The 22,211-nt window shown below is 41.7% G+C and overlaps 3 protein-coding genes across 3 annotated transcripts; 2 read left to right on the forward strand and 1 right to left on the reverse strand.

Moving 5' to 3' along the window:
* Positions 1 to 1,982: 1,982 nt before the first annotated feature.
* On the forward strand, positions 1,983 to 5,537 carry LOC101467548 (tryptase-2-like). Its single transcript, XM_004568655.4, has 5 exons — positions 1,983 to 2,056; positions 2,249 to 2,429; positions 2,962 to 3,224; positions 4,886 to 5,022; positions 5,269 to 5,537. The coding sequence occupies exons 1-5, from the start codon at positions 2,002 to 2,004 to the stop codon at positions 5,476 to 5,478; spliced, it is 846 nt and encodes a 281-aa protein (XP_004568712.3). The 5' UTR covers positions 1,983 to 2,001; the 3' UTR covers positions 5,479 to 5,537.
* A 386-nt stretch (positions 5,538 to 5,923) lies between these two features.
* LOC101480265 (battenin-like) lies at positions 5,924 to 18,279 on the reverse strand. Its single transcript, XM_076883560.1, has 11 exons — positions 18,086 to 18,279; positions 17,301 to 17,380; positions 16,520 to 16,605; positions 15,219 to 15,277; positions 15,081 to 15,117; positions 12,813 to 13,004; positions 7,029 to 7,084; positions 6,886 to 6,954; positions 6,705 to 6,760; positions 6,516 to 6,609; positions 5,924 to 5,929 (listed from the first exon to the last, which is right to left on the reverse strand). Exons 1-11 carry the CDS (start codon positions 18,269 to 18,271, stop codon positions 5,924 to 5,926), a joined length of 921 nt encoding a protein of 306 aa, XP_076739675.1. The 5' UTR covers positions 18,272 to 18,279.
* A 1,296-nt stretch (positions 18,280 to 19,575) lies between these two features.
* LOC101480460 (tryptase-2) lies at positions 19,576 to 21,690 on the forward strand. The gene is made up of 5 exons (XM_004568613.4): positions 19,576 to 19,661; positions 19,841 to 20,021; positions 20,554 to 20,813; positions 21,023 to 21,159; positions 21,360 to 21,690. Exons 1-5 carry the CDS (start codon positions 19,607 to 19,609, stop codon positions 21,537 to 21,539), a joined length of 813 nt encoding a protein of 270 aa, XP_004568670.3. The 5' UTR covers positions 19,576 to 19,606; the 3' UTR covers positions 21,540 to 21,690.
* Positions 21,691 to 22,211: the final 521 nt, after the last annotated feature.

Consider the following 22,211-nt stretch of genomic DNA (forward strand, 5'->3'; position numbering starts at 1 on the left):
GTCCCCATAAGGAGACTCATGTGCTAACGGCTGTCTAAATGACTCGGCTAAAGTTTGTAGCATGCATGCTTGTTGTTTTTGCACTAGGATGATGTAAATGTGCAGTCATATTCGTTGTGTTCCCACTAGTGCTTTCAGGTTAATCTCGTTGAAATGACGTTAACGCCACAACACGACAAATCTCCGTTAACGAGCTACCCCTGATCGCCCCGTGCATGGGGCTAGACGGCCAACACGTTAACGAGCTAACTGCGCTAACACACTAGTTCCCACCCATGTAATTGAGCATTGCGTGGCACATCCAACATACTGTTTTACTTTAGTCCATGACGCGCTTACCTTCAGGGTCATACATCACATGAAAAAACCAAAATAATTCCAAACGCCAGATCTGAATGAGGGTGGGGGAGGTCCATGTTGCAAGGAGAGCTTAACTTCTGTCTCGCTAGCTTGCCCTGCGCTCTTCCTTCTGACGATGCTGTCTGTGTTGAGCGCTCAGTGGATCTGCGCTCGACAGTGCAGCCTAGGCGGAGTAGTCGAACGCAGATTCACTGAGCGCTCAACACAGACAGCATCGTCAGAAGGAAAGTTGATGAAATAAATTACAAATTTTGTATTGTTCGATACATATGCGTACCGAACCGAAAGCACTGTATCGAACGGTTCAATATTGATACGAATATCGTTGCACCCCTAATATATATATATGTGTGTGTGTGTGTGTGTGTGTGTGTGTGTGTGTGTGTGTGTGTGTATGTGTGTGTGTAAAAGCTGAAAAAGAAACGTGTAGTTGTAGCAGTATCCAGTGTGTTAAGTGGATGCGTTGTACAGGGAGCCACAGGCAGGAAAGATTTCCTGTGTCGTTCAGTGGTGCTTTTCGGTAATCTCAGTCTCTCACTGAACGAGCTCCTGTGACTGACCAGCATGTCATGGAGTGGGTGGGAGGTGTTATCCAACATTGTCTTTATCTTGGACAACATCCGCCTCTCTGACACCACCTTGAGGGAGTCCAGCTCCATCCCCACAACATTACTGGCCTTACGGATTAGTTTATCGAGTCTGTTGGCATCTGCGACCCTCAGCCTGCTCCCCCAGCATGCAACAGCATAGACGATCGCATTGGCCACAGCAGACTCGTAGAAAATCCTGAGCATTTTCTGGCAGATGTCGAAGGACCTCAGTCGCCTCAAAAAATAGAGACGACTCTGGCCCTTCCTGTAAAGTGCTGTGGTGTTTTTAGCCCAGTCCAGTTTATTGTCAATGTGTACTCCAAGGTATTTATAGTCCTCCACAATGTCAACACTGACCCCCTGGATTGAAACAGGGGTCAAGTGTTTCCTGGTCTTCCTGAAGTCCACGATCAGTTCCTTGGTCTTTGCCACGTTGAGCTGCAGATGATTCTGCTCACACCACGTGACAAAGGAGTCGACCACAGCCCGGTACTCTGTCTCATCAACCCTGCTGATGCATCCAACCACCGCATATTTTATATTATAATATAAAATATATTAATGAACCCTGTTCACTACAGTCTGTTTAACAATATAAGTAAAGATATTAGACATTAGCAAAACACAGAGAACAATTTTAAAATAACATCAATATGAGATCATTTCAGTGGAATAGGAGAAAGCAATCCCATAGTTGATCTGGTTTAACCTTTTATGCCTTACACTTTAACTCTATCATTACAATTTAAGTGGAAATTAAACACAGCAGTAGCAGGTAACTTTTCAAGCACACTGTGCCACACAAACAGGTCTGCAGTGCAGATAATGAAACAATAGAGGTGAAAACCTTGACACATTGGAAAAATGGTCAACCAAACTCTTCAACAATTTTTCCACTGTATGTTAAAATCGCATGTACATTTTTTTAGGTGTGGTTTGAGATGTAAAGGGCGGGACTAATGATAGTCATCTCTCCAGCAGTGCATATAAAGCTGCACTTGTTCCCTCCTCACCACACAGAGGTACTGCTACACTGTTCTTCATCACGCCCATGGCTTTCTGCAAACTTCTGCTAACTGTGTTGGTACTGCTGCACAACAGTGGTGGTGAGAGAGAAAAATGCTGAACCTTAATTTCCCAACTCCAGAGCCCAGATTTCAGAGTGCAGCCTCGATAGACTGATGCTCTAATGTTTATCATCCATTCTGAGCAAAATAGCAAACAGCTCTTACTTTGATGGGATTTAATTTTCTTAGATGCCTCAAACTTACATCCAGCATTTTGTTTGTGTTTTTCAGGTCTACTGGGAAATGAAGTGAGGAGCTCCATCATTGGTGCAGAGGATGCCAAAAAGGAAAGTTGGCCATGGATGGTTCACCTCAACATGACATCTCATGATTCGAAAATGGTGAAATGGGGCTGCGGCGGCACCGTCGTTGCAAAGCAGTGGGTGCTGACTTCTGCACAGTGCGTGGCTAAGTAAGTCTGTGTGTGTTTGCAGAAACGTGTCTCATTATTTTTATGAACATCCTCCAGAGCAGTCATAACAAAAAAGCTTCACACTGCATGTGAGTATTTTGGGGGAATAATTACTCATAGGGACCTTCACTGTTGGCCAATAAAGACAAAATCATTTCAGGACACTTTCTGACAAGTGTCCTGAAATGGTCTGACAAGTTAGGTGAGTGGGCCTAACTTGTCAGACCTGGAGGCCTCAGTCAGTATTTAAATACACCATATGCACATTTCAGCATCTTAAGCTGTGTTTTTAGTGAGTAGCTGCATATTTACACACCCAGCAGACACCGCATCAAGTCCAAACTAATGTAATGTTTACTCCACTGCAGCTCCTTTTCTTTTAATTCCTGCCAACTATGAAAAAACATGCGCAGCCCTTTAAACTGCTGAATGCACCAGTGTCCACAAAACCCATGTGTAGTGTTGTTTTGTTGAAGGCTTGGTCATTCCAAAATACATGAGACTTAATGTGTGTGTTTCTGTTGTCATGCAGTTATGATCATCGTCGATCGTTCGTTGTTGTCGGCACATATCAGCTGCAAAAGGCGGCTCACCGTTACATGGGTATAGCCAATATTGTTCAATACCGAGACCTGGGCAACAGCAACTACGAAAATGACATTGCTCTGATCAAGCTGAGGAAACCGATTACATTTTCAAAAGATGTTGCACCAGTGGCTCTGCCTGACAAGGATGACACCTTTGGTCCATCATCTGAGTGTTGGATGACTGGCTGGGGGGAAGTGGGAAATGGTGGTAAGTTAAGCACAGGAAGTAGGCTTTAAAGTATACATGCTGTATCAAGGCAGGCTCACATTGTACTCCATTGTAATTATCCATACCGTCACCAATAAAACAGATGTTTATAACGTGCAAAGCACTTTACAGATAAGAAACATCACTGAGGAGCTAAATCATCGTCAGAAGTTTTATTAATTTGAAAAGTGATTTGAAAATGAAATTCCAAATGTTTATATTGAATACAGTGTGTATAGAAAAAAAAGAATTATTTTATTTGGACTGAATTATTCGTTTTCATTGATAATGTTTCGTTTTTTTGTTTTTTTTGTTTGTTTTTCACTTGTTTTTTTTCTTCTTCCGTTTCAGACCTTTGAGCCCGTTGTGTGTTGTGGGCGTGTACAAAAAGGAGGGGCGGGGCACATACAAATGATTGACAGCTCCAGTTTTACCCCAGCAACAGAGAATATTGTTTTCTGATTGGCTGGGCTGAGCTGAGCTATAAACTGGAGAAGAATCGAAGACTCGACCTCAAATTCTAGACATCATTTTCAAATTTGAATCCCCCACTGTAATACAGTGAATTGTTGCCCCCCAGTGGTAAAATACAGAAGTGCTTGTTACAGGGCTAGTTCTTGGTTGACCAACATAACAAAAAAAAGGTAGCTTGTGCACCGCTAAGAAAAACAACAAGTTTGTGTGTGATGTCCTGCTGTTCAATAAAGCACGTATCGCGTCCTTCTGTCCTGATCTTTTCGAAGAGCCTAATCCAGAATATCACATCCACCTTAATACATCTATAATTTCAGTGTATATCAATATGGTCCATCACAGGCTCATCAGAAACCGTATGTCTTTATTGTTCGGCTAGTGCTGGCAACATTCATTGAAGGAGCGCCATCTTTAACCAAAGGCCTCATTTTTAACTTTTAACGAACACGACACAGGAGCTGTCAATCATTAGTTGATTTGATACATGCCTACAAGTCTGAAGCAGAAAAAAAAGACCTGAAATATGAAAAACGGGTTTGAAACAAAATTTTTTGATTTATAATAAAATAGGCAGCACGGTGGTTAGCACTGTTGCCGCACAGCAAGAAGGTCCTGAGTTCAATTCCACCATCAGGCCGGGGTCTTTCTGTGTGGAGTTTGCATGTTCTCCCCGTGTTTGCGTGGGTTCTCTCCGGGTACTCCGGCTTCCTCCCACCGTCCAAAGACATGCAACTTGTGGGGATAGGTTAATTGGATAATCCAAATTGTCACTAGGTGTGAATGTGCGAGTGAGTGTGAATGGTTGTCTGTCCCTATGTGTTAGCCCTGCGACAGACTGGCGACCTGTCCATGGTGTACCCTGCCTATCGCCCTATGACAGCTGGGATAGGCTCCAGCGCCCCCCGCGACCCTGAAAAAAAAGGATAAGCAGAAGCGAATGGATGGATGGATGGATGGATATAATAAAATAAAGAAATAGAAGCCAAACCCCCTGAAACTATAAAAACAAAAAAAGATTTGCTTGAAAAAATAATTCATTCAATATAATAGTTTTCATTTAGTGTTTGAAAGACATTTTTTAATTTGTTGAATACCAAAATGTAAAATTTCTATTTCAAATCACTTTTTCAAATAAAACCAGATTTAGCAAACCGTCACTTCCATACTTTTCCTGTGTGTCCATGCAGTACCACTGCCTGATCCAAAAACCCTTCAACAGCTGAGGATTTCCATCATGCCTCGGAGTACCTGTAACGAGACATATCCTCAGATAGCCCGTAATACACTTTGTGGTGCCAACAGGAAGGGAAGGGATGCCTGCAAAGTGAGTTTTATTTTATATGAGTTTTTTAAACTCTTTTTTTGCATTTAATTGAATAGATGATTATACCTTTGAAAACACTTGATTTATCACACATGAAGTACTTTAGTTTCACTCAACTGAAGTCACTTGACAGCTGTAGTTACTAGTTACTTTTTAGTGTATAATTGAATCTGCTGTGTTTTAAATGAGACCTAAACAGGAACAAAAAGGCCACACTAATCAGTGTTGTGTGTTTCATTTCCACAGGGAAACTATGGTGGTCCCCTGGTGTGTCGTAAAAGGGAGAAATTTGTGCAGGTGGGAATCATGAGTCATGGGAGTCCTGGCAGTTGTGGCCTCGCCAACCATCCTAGCGTCTATACCGAGGTTGCAAAGTATCTGACCTTCATAAATGATTACGTCCACTTGTCTGAGAAACCTTCAGCTTTCCTGTATTGCAAAGTCACTGCCTGTTAATGGAAGGTTACCCTGATTCAGTTGCCAGACTTCATTGCATTAAAGCATTACTTTTAGGTCCTTTTTGTAATTTGATGAATTCCTGTTCATGCTTTAATAAAAGACACTGATGACACCTGCACATCCATAGCAACACCTTCATCAGGTACAGAGTTTCATTACTTGTGTGCTAATGTTTTGGTCTAATTTGTGGCATTTTAATAAGTTTATACAGTAACTTCACCTCAACCAGTGAAACCAGCAAAAATTGTACTGACTTGACATGTAAATATATATATATGTATGTATTATTGTGTAAAGTCTTGACCAGGCCTTACTTTCTTCATGTTTTGCTTCCAAGTAACCTAACTTTCTTGTCATTTTTTAAACTCTCTCGGCTTTCTGAAGATATTTTAAGGTTTTTCTTGAACACTGGCTTCTTTTTCACTCATTTTCAGTCCAGGCCTTATACCTGAACAGTTTTAGAGGCAAGTTTTGTTTGTTAAGCCTTCTGACACTGACCAATGATTCATTTCAAAAAGGCAACCAAACTAAAGTGACATGTATACTTTTGACCCTGCCTCTGGTAGCTCATTCCCCAGACTGACCAGTTTTGTAGGTTTTGTTGTCGTAACAAAAACAGAAGTGTCCATAGTAGAAAGAAAAACACATTCATTTATTGTTTATTGCTTAATTACTTTGTGTAATATGAATGTCCATAAATATGTTTTTTATCAGTAGGAAAAGGTGTAAAACTTATAAATATACAGTTAAAGGTGCAAACTGTATTCTTGTGCTTGTTTGTGGTGAGCAGCAGATCAAGCAAGGTAAGTATTATAAATGGCTTCAAGTGCAAATTCAGACACTCACATTAGGCAGATTAGACACACATATTTGTGTGTACACACTTTGAGCACAGCAGCCACAAATACTGATGTTCAAATCTATTGTTTGTAGTGAGGAGCCAGTCAGAGAAAGTTGCAGGTCAAGCTCCTCTACCTTGTCAAAAAAAGGGAGCAGACTCTGATGCTGATTTGTATTTTATTCTCATTTCTCACCTGCAGAACACTGAGAATCCACACTCTCCTGATCTTCACACAGTGCAGAGAGGATCGAGAGAGCAGTACACCAAGCTGGTACAGAGTCTGATACCTGAGGATGCAAACAAGAAACAAGTAAAGCTGCACACCCCAAACAATCTGCATGAAGTCATTCATACTGAATACTCTCTGTAATGGATCACTGACCAGCGATACTGAGCTGCATGGGTCAGGAAAATATTGTGGAAGAACAGGAGTTCCATCTTACAGAGAGGGAAAAAATATTCCTGGTTCAATATTCTCACAACATCACACAAAATCAGAGCCAAGTTTCACTAACAGCATGCAGTGAGCTGAGTGTGCTGCTAGAGGGCATCAGAGGACTCACCAAACCCTGGTTGATGAAATACTCGGTTAAGTAGACCACTCCCAGTGGAAGCACAAACCTCCACAAGCCCTGCTCACAGAAATCAAGTTCAGTAACAGTTTGGCTGAACAGTTTCAGATCAAACAAGTAAACGGTGTACTTACTCTGATAACAAACAGTCTCTCTCTGAAACTGAGAGGCCCAGTGGGTTGGTCCTCTGCTACATTCAAGAGGAAGAGAACATTATTTCCCAATAAGCAACAGAACTTTAAAACGACAATTCATTCACATAAACTGTGAAGTTCCACAGCAGGAGATGAAGTCAGCAGCCTCATGTTCTCTGTCTTTGTTAAGTGTTAACAAACAGTTTGCAAAAAGAAAGCTGTGATAACGTGGTCAGAAATTACAAATCATTGAGACAACGGCTTGTACTTTATGCTGAATGAATTTCTGGGTACTAAATGATATGTATGCACATAGCAGCCTCTCACTGAGGCCACTGTAAAAGGTGACAACTATACAAACTTTTGAGGACGAATAAGAACCAATTGCCAATACACGGAGCATGACGTCCGAGCGGCATTGAGGAGAGTGAACACAAGGAAAGCGGCGGGGCCAGGCGGCATCACCGGCCGTCTGCTGCGCTGCTGTGCTGACCAGCTAGCAGGTGTGTTGACTTACATGTTCAACGAGTCCCTGGCGAAGTCTGTGGTCCCCACATGCTTCAAAAGATCCACCATCATCCCTGTGCCCAAGAACAGCAAACCCTCATCCCTGAACGATTACCGGCCAGTTGCACTGACCTCGGTAGTAATGAAGGTGTTTGAGAGGCTGCTGAAGAACATCATCTCCTCCTCCATCCCAGACACCACAGATCCGCTGCAGTTCACCTACAGATCCAACAGGTCCACAGAGGATGCCATCGCCCACGTCCTACACACCACTCTCAGCCACGTGGACAAGAAACAGGGTAACTATGTGCGAATGCTGTTTGTTGATTACAGTTCAGCGTTTAACACAATAGTGCCCTGCAGACTGTTCACAAAGCTCAGGGATCTGGGACTTAACAGCCGTCTGTGTGCATGGGTGTTGGACTTCCTCACTGGCAGAACTCAGGTGGTGAGGGTGGGCAGGTGCTTCTCCAACAGCATCACCATCAACACAGGAGCACCTCAGGGATGTGTCCTCTCGCCACTGCTCTACTCCCTCTACACTTCAGACTGTGTGGCCACCCATGGCTCCAACACCATTGTGAAGTTTGCTGACGACACAGTGGTGTTGGGTGCCATCTCCAACAACGATGAGGCGGCCTACATGGATGAAGTGAAGAATCTGGCATCGTGGTGCCAGGACAACCACCTCCAGCTGAACGTCAGCAAGACCAAGGAGCTGGTGGTGGACTTCAGAAGGGGTCAGCACAGAGACTACAAGCCCATTATCATCAATGGAGCTCCAGTGGAGAGGGTGCAGTCCTTCAAGTATCTTGGTGTCCACATCTCCTCAGACCTGACATGGGCTGCCCACATTCAGGTCCAGACCAAAAAGGCTAGGCAGCGCCTGTATCACCTACGACAACTGAGGAAGTTCAGGGTCTCTCCAAAGATCCTCAGGATTTTCTATACAGGCGCTGTGGAGAGCATCCTCACACAGAACATGACATCGTGGTTTGGGAACAGCTGTGTGAAGGACCAAAAAGCTCTCCAGAGAGTGATCCGTACAGCAGAACGCTGCTGCAGGATTGCTCTCCCCCCGCTTCAGGACACCTACACCAGGAGATGCCGGACTAGAGCAGCGCAGATACTGAAGGACCCGTCCCATCCTGGCAACAAACTGTTCCAACTTCTGCAATCTGGTAGAAGGTTCCGCATCTTCCGGGCAAGGACAGAGAGACTCAAGAGGAGCTTCTATCCCCAAGCCATCCGTGCCCTAAACACACACACCCGCCCTCTCACATCATCTATAATTGACTGAGTCAGGACTCTTCCAGACACTAAACCAAGGCACAATGTACATTTCAATTCCTTTAATTTTAAATATGTTTATATTGTCTATCCTGTAAAATAGTCAGATGTCTATTCATATTAATGTACAGAATTCACCTGCTTCACTGTGTGTTATACTTTTATAACTGTGCATGTGACAAATAAAGAACCTTGAACCTTGAACTGAGTATTATTATCAGTCACATGAGCGACTCAGGCTACAATTTGGCCTCATCAGAATCAGAATCAGAATCAGAATACTTTATTAATCCATGGATAAATGTAAAGCTGCTAGAATGTGCCAGAGCAACGCACTGCTACTTTCTTCTGTCCTGACGAAAAAGAAGATTTGGTATCAGCTTTCAATCACATGCATGACAGAGCCAAGAAAGAATCTGAATGGTCAAAACTGTCAATTGTCAAACTATGTAGAGCCAGATCTACTAAAGAGGCCCAGCGTCAGCTGAGCAACCCAAAAGCCTGGACAGTGATTCCACATATGGTTTTATTGTGTATATATTTCCCTTTTAGAGCACAACATTATGAGAGGAGACAATTTAAATGAGTCACTCAGCCACGAGATACTTATGTTAGCAGATTGCATCAAATTTAACACTGAAATAATTCTGTCCTGATGAGGTCGTGACAGCTGCGAGATGCATCAGTTTATCTGGAACGAGAGAGGGAGATGTTATCATGACGAGTACGAGTGCAGCTCGAAGCCAGGAGAGTAGTGAACGCGCAGTGTAGCTCCTCAGCAACTAAGCCTCATTAATAATACAGATATTTTATTGTAACAGTACTGAAGTGAATTTAGCGTGGAGCAGTGAAAAGACAGAGATACACATTAACATGTGTCTTTTGTTCATCACACAGCTTACACCCACACACCCACAGTCACCTATAACTGAACACACACACATCTAGACAAAAACAAAAAAATGTCCAACTGTACCCTCATACACACAATAATAACATGGACCGAACCACCACTCACAACCACTAGCACTTTATATAGCCACTGTAGAAATTAGCCACATATCTCACTGATCTAAACTGCACTACTGTAAATTCTGTACAGACAATCATTCTGTATGATAACAATTATAGTTCTACAACTGTTTATTACTTGGACCTATACCATATTACTGTATAGGTCCAGAGCAGGTCCACTGCCGGTTCAGATAGAGGTAGAGGAGGTGGAGGTGGTCAACAAGTACAAGTACTTTGGTCTGTGGGTGGACAACAAACTGGACTGGTCATGCAACACAGAGCACCTGTATAAAAAAGCCCTGAGCCGACTGTACTTCCTCAGGAGGCTGAGGTCTTTTAACATCTGCAGGAAGTTCCTGAGGATGTTTTACCAGTCAGTGGTTGCTGGAGTACTTTTCTATGCTGTGGTGTGCTGGGGGAGCAGCACAGCAAAGAAGGACTCATCCAGGCTAGAGAAACTGATCAGGAAGGCTGGCTCTGTGGTCGGCATGAAGCTGGACACTCTGGTGACAGTGGCAGAGAAAAGGACACTAAAAAAGCTGCTGGACATTATGAACAATGCTGGGCATCCTCTGCACACGGCCATAAACAACCAGAAGAGTCTGTTCAGTGACAGGTTGCTTCTCTCAAAGACAAGAACCAACAGACTTAAAAACTCCTTTGTCCCACACGCCATCAGACTGTTTAACTCCTCTCTGGAGGGGAGAGGGAGGAGAAACAGGTGGACAAAGGAGGGGGGGGGGCAACTAAGCTGTAGTGCCTTTTCACTGTGCAATACTTTTTGTTAATATCCAACGGTGCAATAGACTTCAATACTTGAAATGTGCCATTCCCTTGTATTATTATTCCTATTTATTCTATTTATCCCTTTTGTATTCTCTTTATTTATATATGTCTCTGTATTTATATATGCGTATGGTATTCTGCTCACATTCTGTAACTTCTGTCAGTGCTGTGTTTTTGGAAACCGAATTTCTCGGAGGAACCCACCCGAGGGATTAATAAAGTTTTATCTAATCTAATCTAAAAGCTTGAATATTTATATCCTGTTCATATCCTGTACATAGCTTGTACACTCACTACAGCCTGTACATACTTATAGTTATAGCATATTCATAACATACCTTCATACCGTGTACATTGTAACATACCTATAATAGACCCATTTTTGTAATATATCTATATTATTGCCAAAGCACTTCTGGATGGATGCAAACTGCATTTCATTGCCTTGTACTTGTGAGATGTGCAATGACAATAAAGTTGAATTCTATTCTATTGCACATTGAATTCAGCTTCATACTTGCAAACTCTAAATAACCTCAGCACCGTCTCCCAGTTAACCCTGCTCTCTTAATAAGCTGTCAAATTATTCCAGGAAACAACAGTCTCAGCTTCCAAGACCCCAAATCAAAAAACTGTTAAAACCTGTCATAACACTGCATTTGTTTTGTTGGTGCATTACACGCTCCCTCTTGGAAACAGTTCATTATCCACTTCTCTTAGCCCCGCTCAAGTTTGAACTGAATTGGCTACACAGTTGCTCAAAAATGAGCACATTAGAGTAAATTATCACACCCTTCACACACACTCTTCACTCTGCTGCCTTCTGGCAAAGACGTACTGGAGCATTTGGGCCTTCACTGCCAGACCGTGAAACTGTTTCTTCCCCCAAACGACTACTGAACACTCACACTGGACTGACACACACACACACACACACACACACACACACACACACACACACACACACACACACACACACACACACACACACACACACACACACAAGTACGCACACCTTAATGCATCAAGCTACATTTTGCACAAAGCTCAGAGTTTTTTGCGCAACCAGCTGTCACTGATGCACATTTCTGTTGCACTGTTGTGTCTGTATCGTTCTGTTCTGTCTGGTGCTGCAATGTTTTTTGCAGTTTTTGTATACTTGCACTTTATGTAGTCCTGTGTTGATTGTCTGTTACATGTTATATATGTAGCACATGTTATATGTTACATGTTATATATGTAGCACTATGGTCCTGGAGGAACGTTGTCTCGCTTATTCTTTTTATAGGAATCTGTTGTGGAAAACACAGACACCTTTTATTTACATGTTAAGAACTACCATGCAGTAAGTGAGGGAGAGAGGAACATGCATAGTTTAAATGGAGGCAGTAAGAGAGTGAGGATGAAGCTGCACAGATGACTTTCTGCAAGTGAAACTAATGTTTGATCGTGTAGTCAGTTATAGCTGATTAATATATGTACAATGTCAAAGAGGTCTGTTGTTGTTTAGACTTCAAATAAAATAATAAAATAATAAAGTGAGCCCTGTTGTGCAATTTGCAATTTTAAAATTTGGGCTATAAACCTGCTGACTGACAGATTAATAACATTACTTCTACCTTCTTAGCTGAGGTAAATATAAACTACTGTTGTGCTTTAAATACCTTTTCACTGTTTTCCATCTGAGCGACTCACATCTTCCCCTAAGTCATGACCTCCTTTTATCAATTTCAATAAAGATGTAGAATAGTGCGTTTCCTCTCACCATGTCAAACAGAAACTGACACGTGTTGATGACCATCTGATTAGATAACAGCAAAGCAACGCTCTGGGATCTTTCAGGCGTGTCTATTGGGCAACAGTGTAAAGTCATCATTGTAAGAAAACGTGAGTCTCTGTGGACAAACTTCAAATGTAAATGATTTTATATCTTCATCATATTTGTTGCATCTGCCTTTTTGTGCAAATTATTGCTTAAAATGTTAAAATTCATGTATTCTTATGGAAAAACAAAACTGGTGTCATGGAGGACTCAAACACTTACAGGAACTCATGTGTTCGTGTTCAGTTAGTAGATATATCAAACAATGAAACAGAGTTTGTCTTTACAGGATTTGGTCGCTGAACTTTATTTAAATTTCAGTTTATTGCTGATTTCATGCTACACCCTTCTAATGTGACATTTACCTGTGGTGGAGCTCTCAGGCTCCTCCTCGTCTGAACTGTCCAGAAGTTGCTGTCTGTCCTCAGAGACCAAAGCTGCATACTCAGTGTCCTTGGTCCTCCACTGAGGTAATGAAGGTGGACAAACCAGCAGGAGGAAATAGCTGGTAAAATTGTTGGGATGAAGAAGACGACAAATCATTTTGTAAGTTTCAGCTTCATTTATACGCAGTTTACAGGGAAAAAGTCTCAAAAGGAAATACAAACTACATCCTGTCAATGTCTCATTTGACTGAAGTGAACTGGAGTCAACTGAACTCAATTAAAGTGACTATTTGGCCACCACTTCACCTCCACAGATGAAAGCATTGGGCTACCTACACCTTAGACCTACAGAAGCTTAATTCAAAATTGGACCCTTGTTAAGTCTCACTGTGGCATGCAAAACTCTAAAAATGATGAATGGACTAACTGTCTGAGCTTGGAGGCCAGCTTGGATGAGCCCTGAGTAAAGGAGGGCTCCAATAAGACCAGCAGCACCAGTGCCTGAGCCCCAGCCTTCTAGTACACTCCTGGAGCAGACAGAAAACCACGTTTAATGTTCCAGAGTAAAAATAAAAACACAGTTGGAAGACCATTCACAGCTTCTTAAACTCATTTGTGACCAGGACTTTATCTGCTGTGAGTCTAAGCTGTAAGCAGGATTACTGTTAGAAGGAAATTTGGCTGATTTTCTTGAAGGTACTATTAAAAAGCTCTGTCACAGCTGGCTGCCGGCAGAGCCCGCGGGCACGCCACTGCAACCCCCTCTGGCCTCTGCTCCGTAGCTGCTGGGTGACCTCTCGTTTGGGGTTCTACTCAGCTCTTCCCAGGAGGGTGGCACGGTTCCCCTCCCCCTTTGGTGGTCCTCCTCGGGTCCTTGTACTCTGGGGCCTCTGGATATCTGGGGCCTGGATCTCTTCCATACCTGCTTCATACCCTGGAGGACGGGGCTGTGACCCCCCCACACTCCCTAACAGATCGTTACATGGAGAAACCTTTGGAATACAAGCATGTTGATCCACACAGGTATGCACACAAGTGTACACACGGGTATTCACAGACGCGGACTACAGCTTTCTTGGCTGCTGTATCTACTTAGTATCTACTGTTATCTACTGCTAGCTAGTTTATTGTGATGGTGCTGTTTTTTACTATGTTGCTCCTTTTTTTGTTTGCTTTCTCTTCTGTTTTTTTTTCTCCATACAGGTGAGCCAGGTGTTTTGTTTGTTTTTCTTTCTTTCTTCCCCCCTTTCTCACCGTCTCTTCTCCCCTTTGGTTTTCTTTCTCTCCCTCTCTTTCTTTCATTCTTTCTCCCTGTCCTATCCCCCAGTCATGTCTGTCACGTTTGTAGCAACAGAAAATAAATTCATAATTATAATAAAGGTCAATCAAATGGACCAATATGGCAAGGCCATGATGCTCCACTTGGTAAAATAAATCCGCTTGGCATCTTTCTTGGCCTTAAGACAACAATTCTGATGGCTAAAGATCCAAGCGGGACAAAAGAAAAAAAAAAAACCTGATTGAAATAATGGGCTGAAACTGGATCGTTGTGGTCGGTTGCAATTACAACCGAATGCTTTCTGCAGAAAAAAAAGAAAAAAGAAAAGAAAAAAAGCTCTGTCACTGTGGATCTTGATATTTAGAGTCAAGCGCCCAAACGACCTAACTTAATGGAAAACGTCTGATATCAAGAATATCAGATTGATAACTCCATAACTTTTTTTTGCAACCCTGTAGCAGTCCATCTGTTCTCTGCTAGGCGTCATCACAGCCAGTTACTGAGGCCAGCTAAATTTGTGCTGCTGATGTCTTTAAATTATCTGAAAGGTCATATAACCTACTCTGTGGTGGAGAAAAATCTGCTGGTTTGTGTTTTTTGGTTTTTTTTAGTGTGTAATTTATTAATGAGCAGGTGTGTGTGTCTGTGTGCACAACTCATGGAGACAGCACTCCAACCTCTGCTTGCTTCTGGCTCTATAAAACACTATGATGCTCCAGAAACAAATGGGTGACATCAGGGAGAAAATGATGAATGGAAATTTGTGTAAAATTCATGCAAATTTTTTCATCATGCAGGAACTTAAAGATTGTGAAGAAAGTAGAATTTCAAAAGTGCAAACTTTACCCTACACTTTGTCACAGACCCAAGTCATTTAATCTGGACAAGCTCTGTTTGAATCTTCAATAAGAGAGCAGCAACTGAATCAGAATCGTGTTTATTGCCCATGTATATATGCAAACACATACAAGCAATTTGGTTCCGGTAGATGGTGACTCCCAAGCACTGCAATGTAAATCACAACAATATGTAAACAACACAATAGACACACAAATTCAAAATTGGCAAAAAGAATGAGTGAAGAGTGTTTACCTGCTGAAATATACTGTTAGAGAGAGGAAGGACAACTCTCCCAGTCCTGAGCTGATACTGGCAAAGATCACTCCTGCAAACACAGCCACAGAGAATGTGATCAGAGAGAGCAAAGAGGAAGAATTTATTCTTTTGTTTGAAGAACAAACTTCAATAAAAAGAGCTCATTTACAGGACCTTTGTGGGCAGTCACAATGGTTACATTTTAGTTACTGGTGAACTGAATCGAATTTAGTTGCTCTTTACTGACTTATTTTATTCACATAGAGGTCTGCTTGATTCTAACAGTAATGTCTGAAATAGCGTTGGCTATTAAAATACAGCATTTCTAATGCTACTGCGAATGATATTTTGACACAGTCCACAGAAAACACTGAACTCTCGCAGTTGCAGAGAGTGAGCACAGATCTAAATTACTATTTGTGCAAGCATTCACCTTTACCTACTGATACAAATATCAATGCTTAATTCGCCCCTCTTTGTGATGTAAAATATCATTTCCAGACTCACCTCTCCACTGTGTTATAAAATATTTCACTAGCTGGGCCCTTTACAGCCTATCAGGACATTTCTAGCAAGCAGGGGCCATCTTTGCATCTGGTATCCAGCTCTTCCAGTAGATCTGTGGTGCCAGTATCACTACTGCTTTAAATTAAATGTAAAATGCCAGTTTGGCCCCATATCAGCAAAAAGTCCACTCATCTTTAAAGGTTTACATGCATACACAGCCAGCAGGATTACTATAAAAACACTAGTACTCGTATCTACGGTGGCAGCCTTTAGTTTGGGGCTGGTATGTTGGTGCCTTGGATCACCTGCTGCATCACCTTTAGACTCAGCATTTCCTGAAAGCACTCCCTCATCCACTCTTTCACTGGTACTTTTCCAATCGACAAAATGTTGGTCATCTTCAATTAAATACAAACTAGTACACAGAAAAAGAGCAGGACAAACAGGGTCATTAAAATGGCTCCATAGCTCATCATGGGACGTGCCGAAAATTCATCGAAGCATTATCGCTGTCCCGTAACCGACTGCTGATTCATATTAAACTGCCTACTTCTCATAAATTCTTTGATATGTGTATTTGACAGAAGCGTGAACTGGTACGATAAATGATTATTTATAGCAGCAGTAAAGCTCTATCAAGCTTCTGTGGAACAACCACAGATGCTCACAGTAGATAAGAAGAAATTAAACCGAAGAAAATAACTAATAAGTTTTATCTAATCCACCTTCTAAAAGCTCATCAGAGCCATATCAGACACCCTTAATGATAAAAGATCTGATCTGAATTATTAACAGGTTGCTTTACCGAGAATACTCATCCACACAGCTGAGGAGAAGGACACCAGGAGGAAACTCGTTGCTGCCATGATGGCACAGAACAACACTCGAATGCTGGGATAAAAGAACAGGAATTAACCAGGAAAGCTGGAAAGCACCATGACAGCGATGTTTTTATGCAGACAGCAAGAAGAACTCAGTCTGTTAACAACTGACTTCCTGACTATATCACACACAAAACATATAAAGTCCAATTTTTCTTTTCTTTTTCAGCTCTGATTAGTCAGCCGGGGCCACTGAAACCAGGCACAGCCATTAACCAAGTAGGTTTGTTTATTGCTCCAATTTCATATGTTTGGTCACTGCTAAGCTCTCATTCATAAATTTAACATCTTATATACATGAAAACATTAAAGCCAGACGAAAACAAATGGAGATCATTATTGCCAAAAGACATCACAGCAGCTCAGCAGCAGCACAAAAAGAGCGCCAAAGGTGGGATTGAGTGGAAATAATATGCAAATAAAACAAAGTTCTTGTTGTTTTCTTCTTCTGTCTCTTTTTTTAAACCAAACTCAAACCTCATGTTGCCAGTGGGGCTAAAATCCTGACACCTGATACAAACACACTACTGTAAAAAAGGGAGGACGTCACAGTTTTTGTCATTTGCAAGTTTGTCAAAGAAACAACTATTTGTTTATTATCAGTGCAGTGAAATCAGATCGTACCAATAATGTGAGTGATGATTGTTAGTTCCTGTAAAAGCACAGCAAGTGGAAACAAAGAACAGCAATCAAAGTAATAATTACCCATAAGGCATTTTGTGGATCACAAAGGGAGCGAACAGTTTGATGAAGAGTGTTGGTAGGATGTCAGCTAACAGCACAGCCTGCCAAGAAAAATGTAACAACTGAACATCTGTGGACACAAATGATACAGCTTGTAGTTTCTGCCACACCATCCATCCTTATGCCCTCCTTCACTACCATCCATCAATCTCCTCTGAGGTCTTCCTCCTTCCTCTTTTCCACTCATAAAAGCTGAGAAGTTCACTTAACCCTAAACATAGAACGACTTTGAAACGTGACCACTGCCAAACTACACTGCTCAAAAAATAAAGGGAACACTTGAGTCACACATCAGATCTCAATGAATGAGATTTTTAACTTGAGAATCTGAACTGGTAAAGTACATCATGCAGTTTATTGTGGAAAAATAAGATGTAACGATGGAAATGGAATCAGAGGAAACTAAAGACATCCTCTGCCTGGAACATGATGAGTATATGAGCTCTGGCAGCGCTCCTCATCACATGACAGTCCTGCTGCAGGGTTAGAGCTGTGCACTCTGAATAGACTGCAGGTACCTTCTCTTACTATGAGCAGTGACATAGAAATAGTTGTTGTTACTCCTCCAGTGCACCTTATGCATCTTTCATTTGCACTTCTAAGCAGGTGAAATGCATTCACAACAGTTTCTGTTTCCTGATTGGACAGATCAACATCTCTGAAGACTTTGTGCCAGAATCCAGTGATCAAGTATTCCTTTCATTTATTTGAGCAGTGCATATTTAAATACACATTTGTTCTCTTACAGACGCCGTTTCATTTCGTGACTCTTGTTTCTCGAGAATGTCATGTGCGGCGCTCAGCATCACCACGTAAGCAAAGTTGTTGCACAAACCGAGGAGCCTGTATAGATGTGGAAAGATAAAAACGAGATACGGAGATGCATCAAAAAATAACAACTTAATCAGCGGCTGCAAAATTTCTCTCAACATAAAACCCCCCAAAATATCGTGCACTCAGTACCGTGCACTTTCAAAACTTTTGCATTAGCAAGCATTTATCAGCTACTCACATTCACTCACATGAATAAGACTTTCACAGTCTTTGTGCTTTCCATGTCGTTAACCTTTGTTTTCAAGCTTCTTAAAGGTCTTCCTTTTCCTTCTTCCTCCTGTCCATCCTTTCAGTTTAGTTCCTCATTATTTTCTAGCTTTGTGTATTTTTCCCTCCCTCCTTTGTTCTTTGCTTGTTTTCCAGTAGCAGCTAAAGTGCCTTTTCATTTCACTACCTGCTATGCCACCTTGGGCTTTCCATCTGTGCTTCAGTTTACTTACTAATGTGAATTATCAGTGTGACAGAATTCAATGACAACTTTTCTTTTGTGACTTATTTGTGGCTTTTTGTTATTCCTAGAAGGTTGAATGGCAATAAAGCAAAGCGAGAGATTGAGGGATATGCAGCAAATGGCAAACACAACAGAACTTAGGTCTCTGCAATGAGTACACAGGTCTCAATAGTTGGAGCACGAGTACTCGGTCCTTGCCCTTTCCTCTGCCTTTCTGTCTCCATTTTCGCTTCGCTCCCTTTCAGTCGTACATGCTCGAGACCTTTACTTAGACTTAGAGTTTTTTTATTGTCATTGTGCAGTTTCTTGCACAGTGAAATTGGGTAGCTGGACCACAAAGGTGCAAAGGTAAGAAGAGAAAACAATATACAACAAGGGGAAAACAAATAAATAATTAAAATAAAATAAAAAGCATATATGGATACATATATGTGAGTGAAACTATATACATGGAGTATGCGTAAGAACCATTGAAACAGAAACATTGTGGGTCTGTATACAAGAGCAGTTATATAGTATAATAAATAAAAAAGGGTGGAAGGGCTAAGGTCATTTAGGGTGGAGATGGAAATTCTACTGAGACCACACCTTTTATGCCTTACACTTTAACTCCACCACCCCCCACTTTTAGATAATTTAAGTGGAAATAAACACAGCAGTAGCAGGTAACTTTTCAAGCACAATGTGTCACACTAACAGGTCTGCAGTGCAGATAAATCAAATAAAAGAGTTAAACTCTTTCATCAAAGATGGCATTCGATTGTTCAAAATATATATTTTTGGCACGTTGCCAGAATATTCAACCAAAGTCTTCAATTATTTTTCCACTGTATGTTAAAAACACATGTACATTTTTTTAGGTGTGGTTTGAGATGTAAAGGGCGGGACTAATGATAGTCATCTCTCCAGCAGTGCATATAAAGCTGCACTTGTTCCCCCCTCACCACACAGAGGTACTGCTACACTGTTCTTCATCACGGCCATGGCTTTCTGCAAACTTCTGCTAACTGTGTTGGTACTGCTGCACAACAGTGGTGGTGAGAGAGAAAAATGCTGAACCTTAATTTCCCAACTCCAGAGCCCAGATTTCAGAGTGCAGCCTCGATAGACTGATGCTCTAATGTTTATCATCCATTCTGAGCAAAATAGCAAACATGGGATTTAATTTTCTTAGATGCCTCAAACTTACATCCAGCATTTTGTTTGTGTTTTTCAGGTCTACTGGGAAATGAAGTGAGGAGCTCCATCATTGGTGCAGAGGATGCCAAAAAGGAAAGTTGGCCATGGATGGTTCACCTCAACATGACATCTAAAGATTCGAAATTGGAGAAATGGGGCTGCGGCGGCACCGTCGTTGCAAAGCAGTGGGTGCTGACTTCTGCACAGTGCGTGGCTAAGTAAGTCTGTGTGTGTTTGCAGAAACGTGTCTCATTATTTTTATGAACATCCTCCAGAGCAGTCATAACAAAAAAGCTTCACACTGCATGTGAGTATTTTGGGGGAATAATTACTCATAGGGACCTTCACTGTTGGCCAATAAAGACAAAATCATTTCAGGACACTTTCTGACAAGTGTCCTGAAATGGTCTGACAAGTTAGGTGAGTGGGCCTAACTTGTCAGACCTGGAGGCCTCAGTCAGTATTTAAATACACCATATGCACATTTCAGCATCTTAAGCTGTGTTTTTAGTGAGTAGCTGCATATTTACACACCCAGCAGACACCGCATCAAGTCCAAACTAATGTAATGTTTACTCCACTGCAGCTCCTTTTCTTTTAATTCCTGCCAACTATGAAAAAACATGCGCAGCCCTTTAAACTGCTGAATGCACCAGTGTCCACAAAACCCATGTGTAGTGTTGTTTTGTTGAAGGCTTGGTCATTCCAAAATACATGAGACTTAATGTGTGTGTTTCTCTTGTCATGCAGTTATGATCATCTTCGATCGTTCGTTGTTGTCGGCGCATATCAGCTGCAAAAGGCGGCTCACCGTTACATGGGTATAGCCAATATTGTTCAATACCAACACCTGGGCAACAGCAACAAAAATGACATCGCTCTGATCAAGCTGAAGAAACCGATTACATTTTCAAAAGATGTTGCACCAGTGGCTCTGCCTGACAAGGATGACACCTTTGGTCCATCATCTGAGTGCTGGATCACTGGCTGGGGGGAAGTGGGAAATGGTGGTAAGTTAAGCACAGAAAGTAGGCTTTAAAATGTTCACGCTGTAAAAGGCAGGCTCACAGATCCATTGTAAATTGCCATACTGTCACCAGTAAACTGTATTTAATTGTGTATAAACATAGCCTACGTCCATACTTTGCATAGTAAGGTACTTCACAGATAAGAAACATCACCTTTCTGTCACTTCCATACTTTTCCTGTGTGTCCACAGTTCCACTGAAAGCTCCAGAAACACTTCAGCAGCTCAAGATTTCCATCATCTCTCAGAGTACCTGTAAGGAGAGGCTTCCTCAGATAGCCTCTAATACACTATGCACAAATGACAGCAAGGGAAGGGGTGCCTGCAAAGTGAGTTTTTCCCTTTTTTTTAGTCTTTTGCATTTAATCAAATGGATTATTACCACTTTGAAATAAACAAACACTTTTTGATTTATCACACATGAAGTACTTTACTTTCACTCAGCTGAATTGACAGAAACTAGTAGTTACTCGTTACTTTGGAGTTTATTGTTGAATCTAAGTCTAAGTTGTGTGTTTTGCTTCCACAGGGAGACTATGGTGGTCCACTGGTGTGCCGTAAAGGGGGGAAATTAGTTCAGGTGGGAGTCATGAGTTCTGGTGGTTGTGGCCCCAAGGACGGCCCTGGCGTCTGTACTGAGGTTGCAAAGTATCTGACCTTCATAAACGACTACATCCACCGTCCTGGGAAAGCTCCAGCTGAGATGTGAACTCCTCAGAAACCGACACTGCCCGCTGTACTCATCTCATAAGCTGTCTTACTTTTAGCTTCTTTCCTGTAAAGCACTGTCACTCCATGGTAATGGTAGCTGACTGTGGCTCAGTTAACAGATTTCTTTGCATTAAAGCTTTAAAGCATCACTTTAGTGTCTCTTTGTGATTTGAAGAATTCCTGTTCACATGTTTCAAAAAAGGCACTGATGACACCCCCACGTCCATAGCAACGCCTTCCTTGGATACATAGTTATATGTGTGCAAATTTTTCAATCTGATTTTTAGCATTTTTACAAGTCTATATTATATACTGGGCCGGTTCTAGACAGGCATACATGAGGGGGCAGAGAGAAATGTAAAGACAAGACAACACTCTTTGCAGTCGTCTTTTCTTGCATCATTTCTCCTTGTGTCCTTTCATCTCCTCCTTCTCCGTCACCTCATCCACCTGATTCATTTCTGTGTTGTAACTACTCTGCAGTGACTAAATGTCATAACAACAGTTTGTTAATTGGATAAAATCAACGGTTATCTTTTCTTTCTTTCTTCTACTTTAGTAAATGTCCAGGTGAACAAAGGTGCTCCCTCTTCAGGAGACAAAGTGTACATATCACTTATCTTTGACAGCTTGCAGATGGTATAAAACTTTCTTTTTACAATGACAGACT

This window comes from Maylandia zebra, linkage group LG4 (assembly GCF_041146795.1).
Source record: "Maylandia zebra isolate NMK-2024a linkage group LG4, Mzebra_GT3a, whole genome shotgun sequence".
In the NCBI taxonomy this organism is placed as follows: domain Eukaryota; kingdom Metazoa; phylum Chordata; class Actinopteri; order Cichliformes; family Cichlidae; genus Maylandia; species Maylandia zebra.

What these genes read in the sequence shown, in the direction of transcription:
- LOC101480460 (XM_004568613.4), top strand. Translation starts at nt 19,607, where the DNA reads ATGGCTTTCTGCAAACTTCTGCTAACTGTGTTGGTACTGCTGCACAAC. An exon ending in GGGGGAAGTGGGAAATGGTG is followed by an intron (nt 20,814 to 21,022) that starts GTAAGTTAAGCA and finishes GTGTGTCCACAG; the next exon opens with TTCCACTGAAAGCTCCAGAA. An exon ending in AGGGAAGGGGTGCCTGCAAA is followed by an intron (nt 21,160 to 21,359) that starts GTGAGTTTTTCC and finishes TTGCTTCCACAG; the next exon opens with GGAGACTATGGTGGTCCACT.
- LOC101467548 (XM_004568655.4), top strand. Translation starts at nt 2,002, where the DNA reads ATGGCTTTCTGCAAACTTCTGCTAACTGTGTTGGTACTGCTGCACAAC. An exon ending in ACTGCTGCACAACAGTGGTG is followed by an intron (nt 2,057 to 2,248) that starts GTGAGAGAGAAA and finishes TGTGTTTTTCAG; the next exon opens with GTCTACTGGGAAATGAAGTG. An exon ending in AGGGAAGGGATGCCTGCAAA is followed by an intron (nt 5,023 to 5,268) that starts GTGAGTTTTATT and finishes TCATTTCCACAG; the next exon opens with GGAAACTATGGTGGTCCCCT.
- LOC101480265 (XM_076883560.1), bottom strand. Translation starts at nt 18,271, where the DNA reads ATGTTGAGAGAAATTTTGCAGCCGCTGATTAAGTTGTTATTTTTTGAT. An exon ending in CACGAAATGAAACGGCGTCT is followed by an intron (nt 17,381 to 18,085) that starts GTAAGAGAACAA and finishes TTTTCTTGGCAG; the next exon opens with GCTGTGCTGTTAGCTGACAT. An exon ending in TGTGTGGATGAGTATTCTCG is followed by an intron (nt 15,278 to 16,519) that starts GTAAAGCAACCT and finishes CTGTGTTTGCAG; the next exon opens with GAGTGATCTTTGCCAGTATC.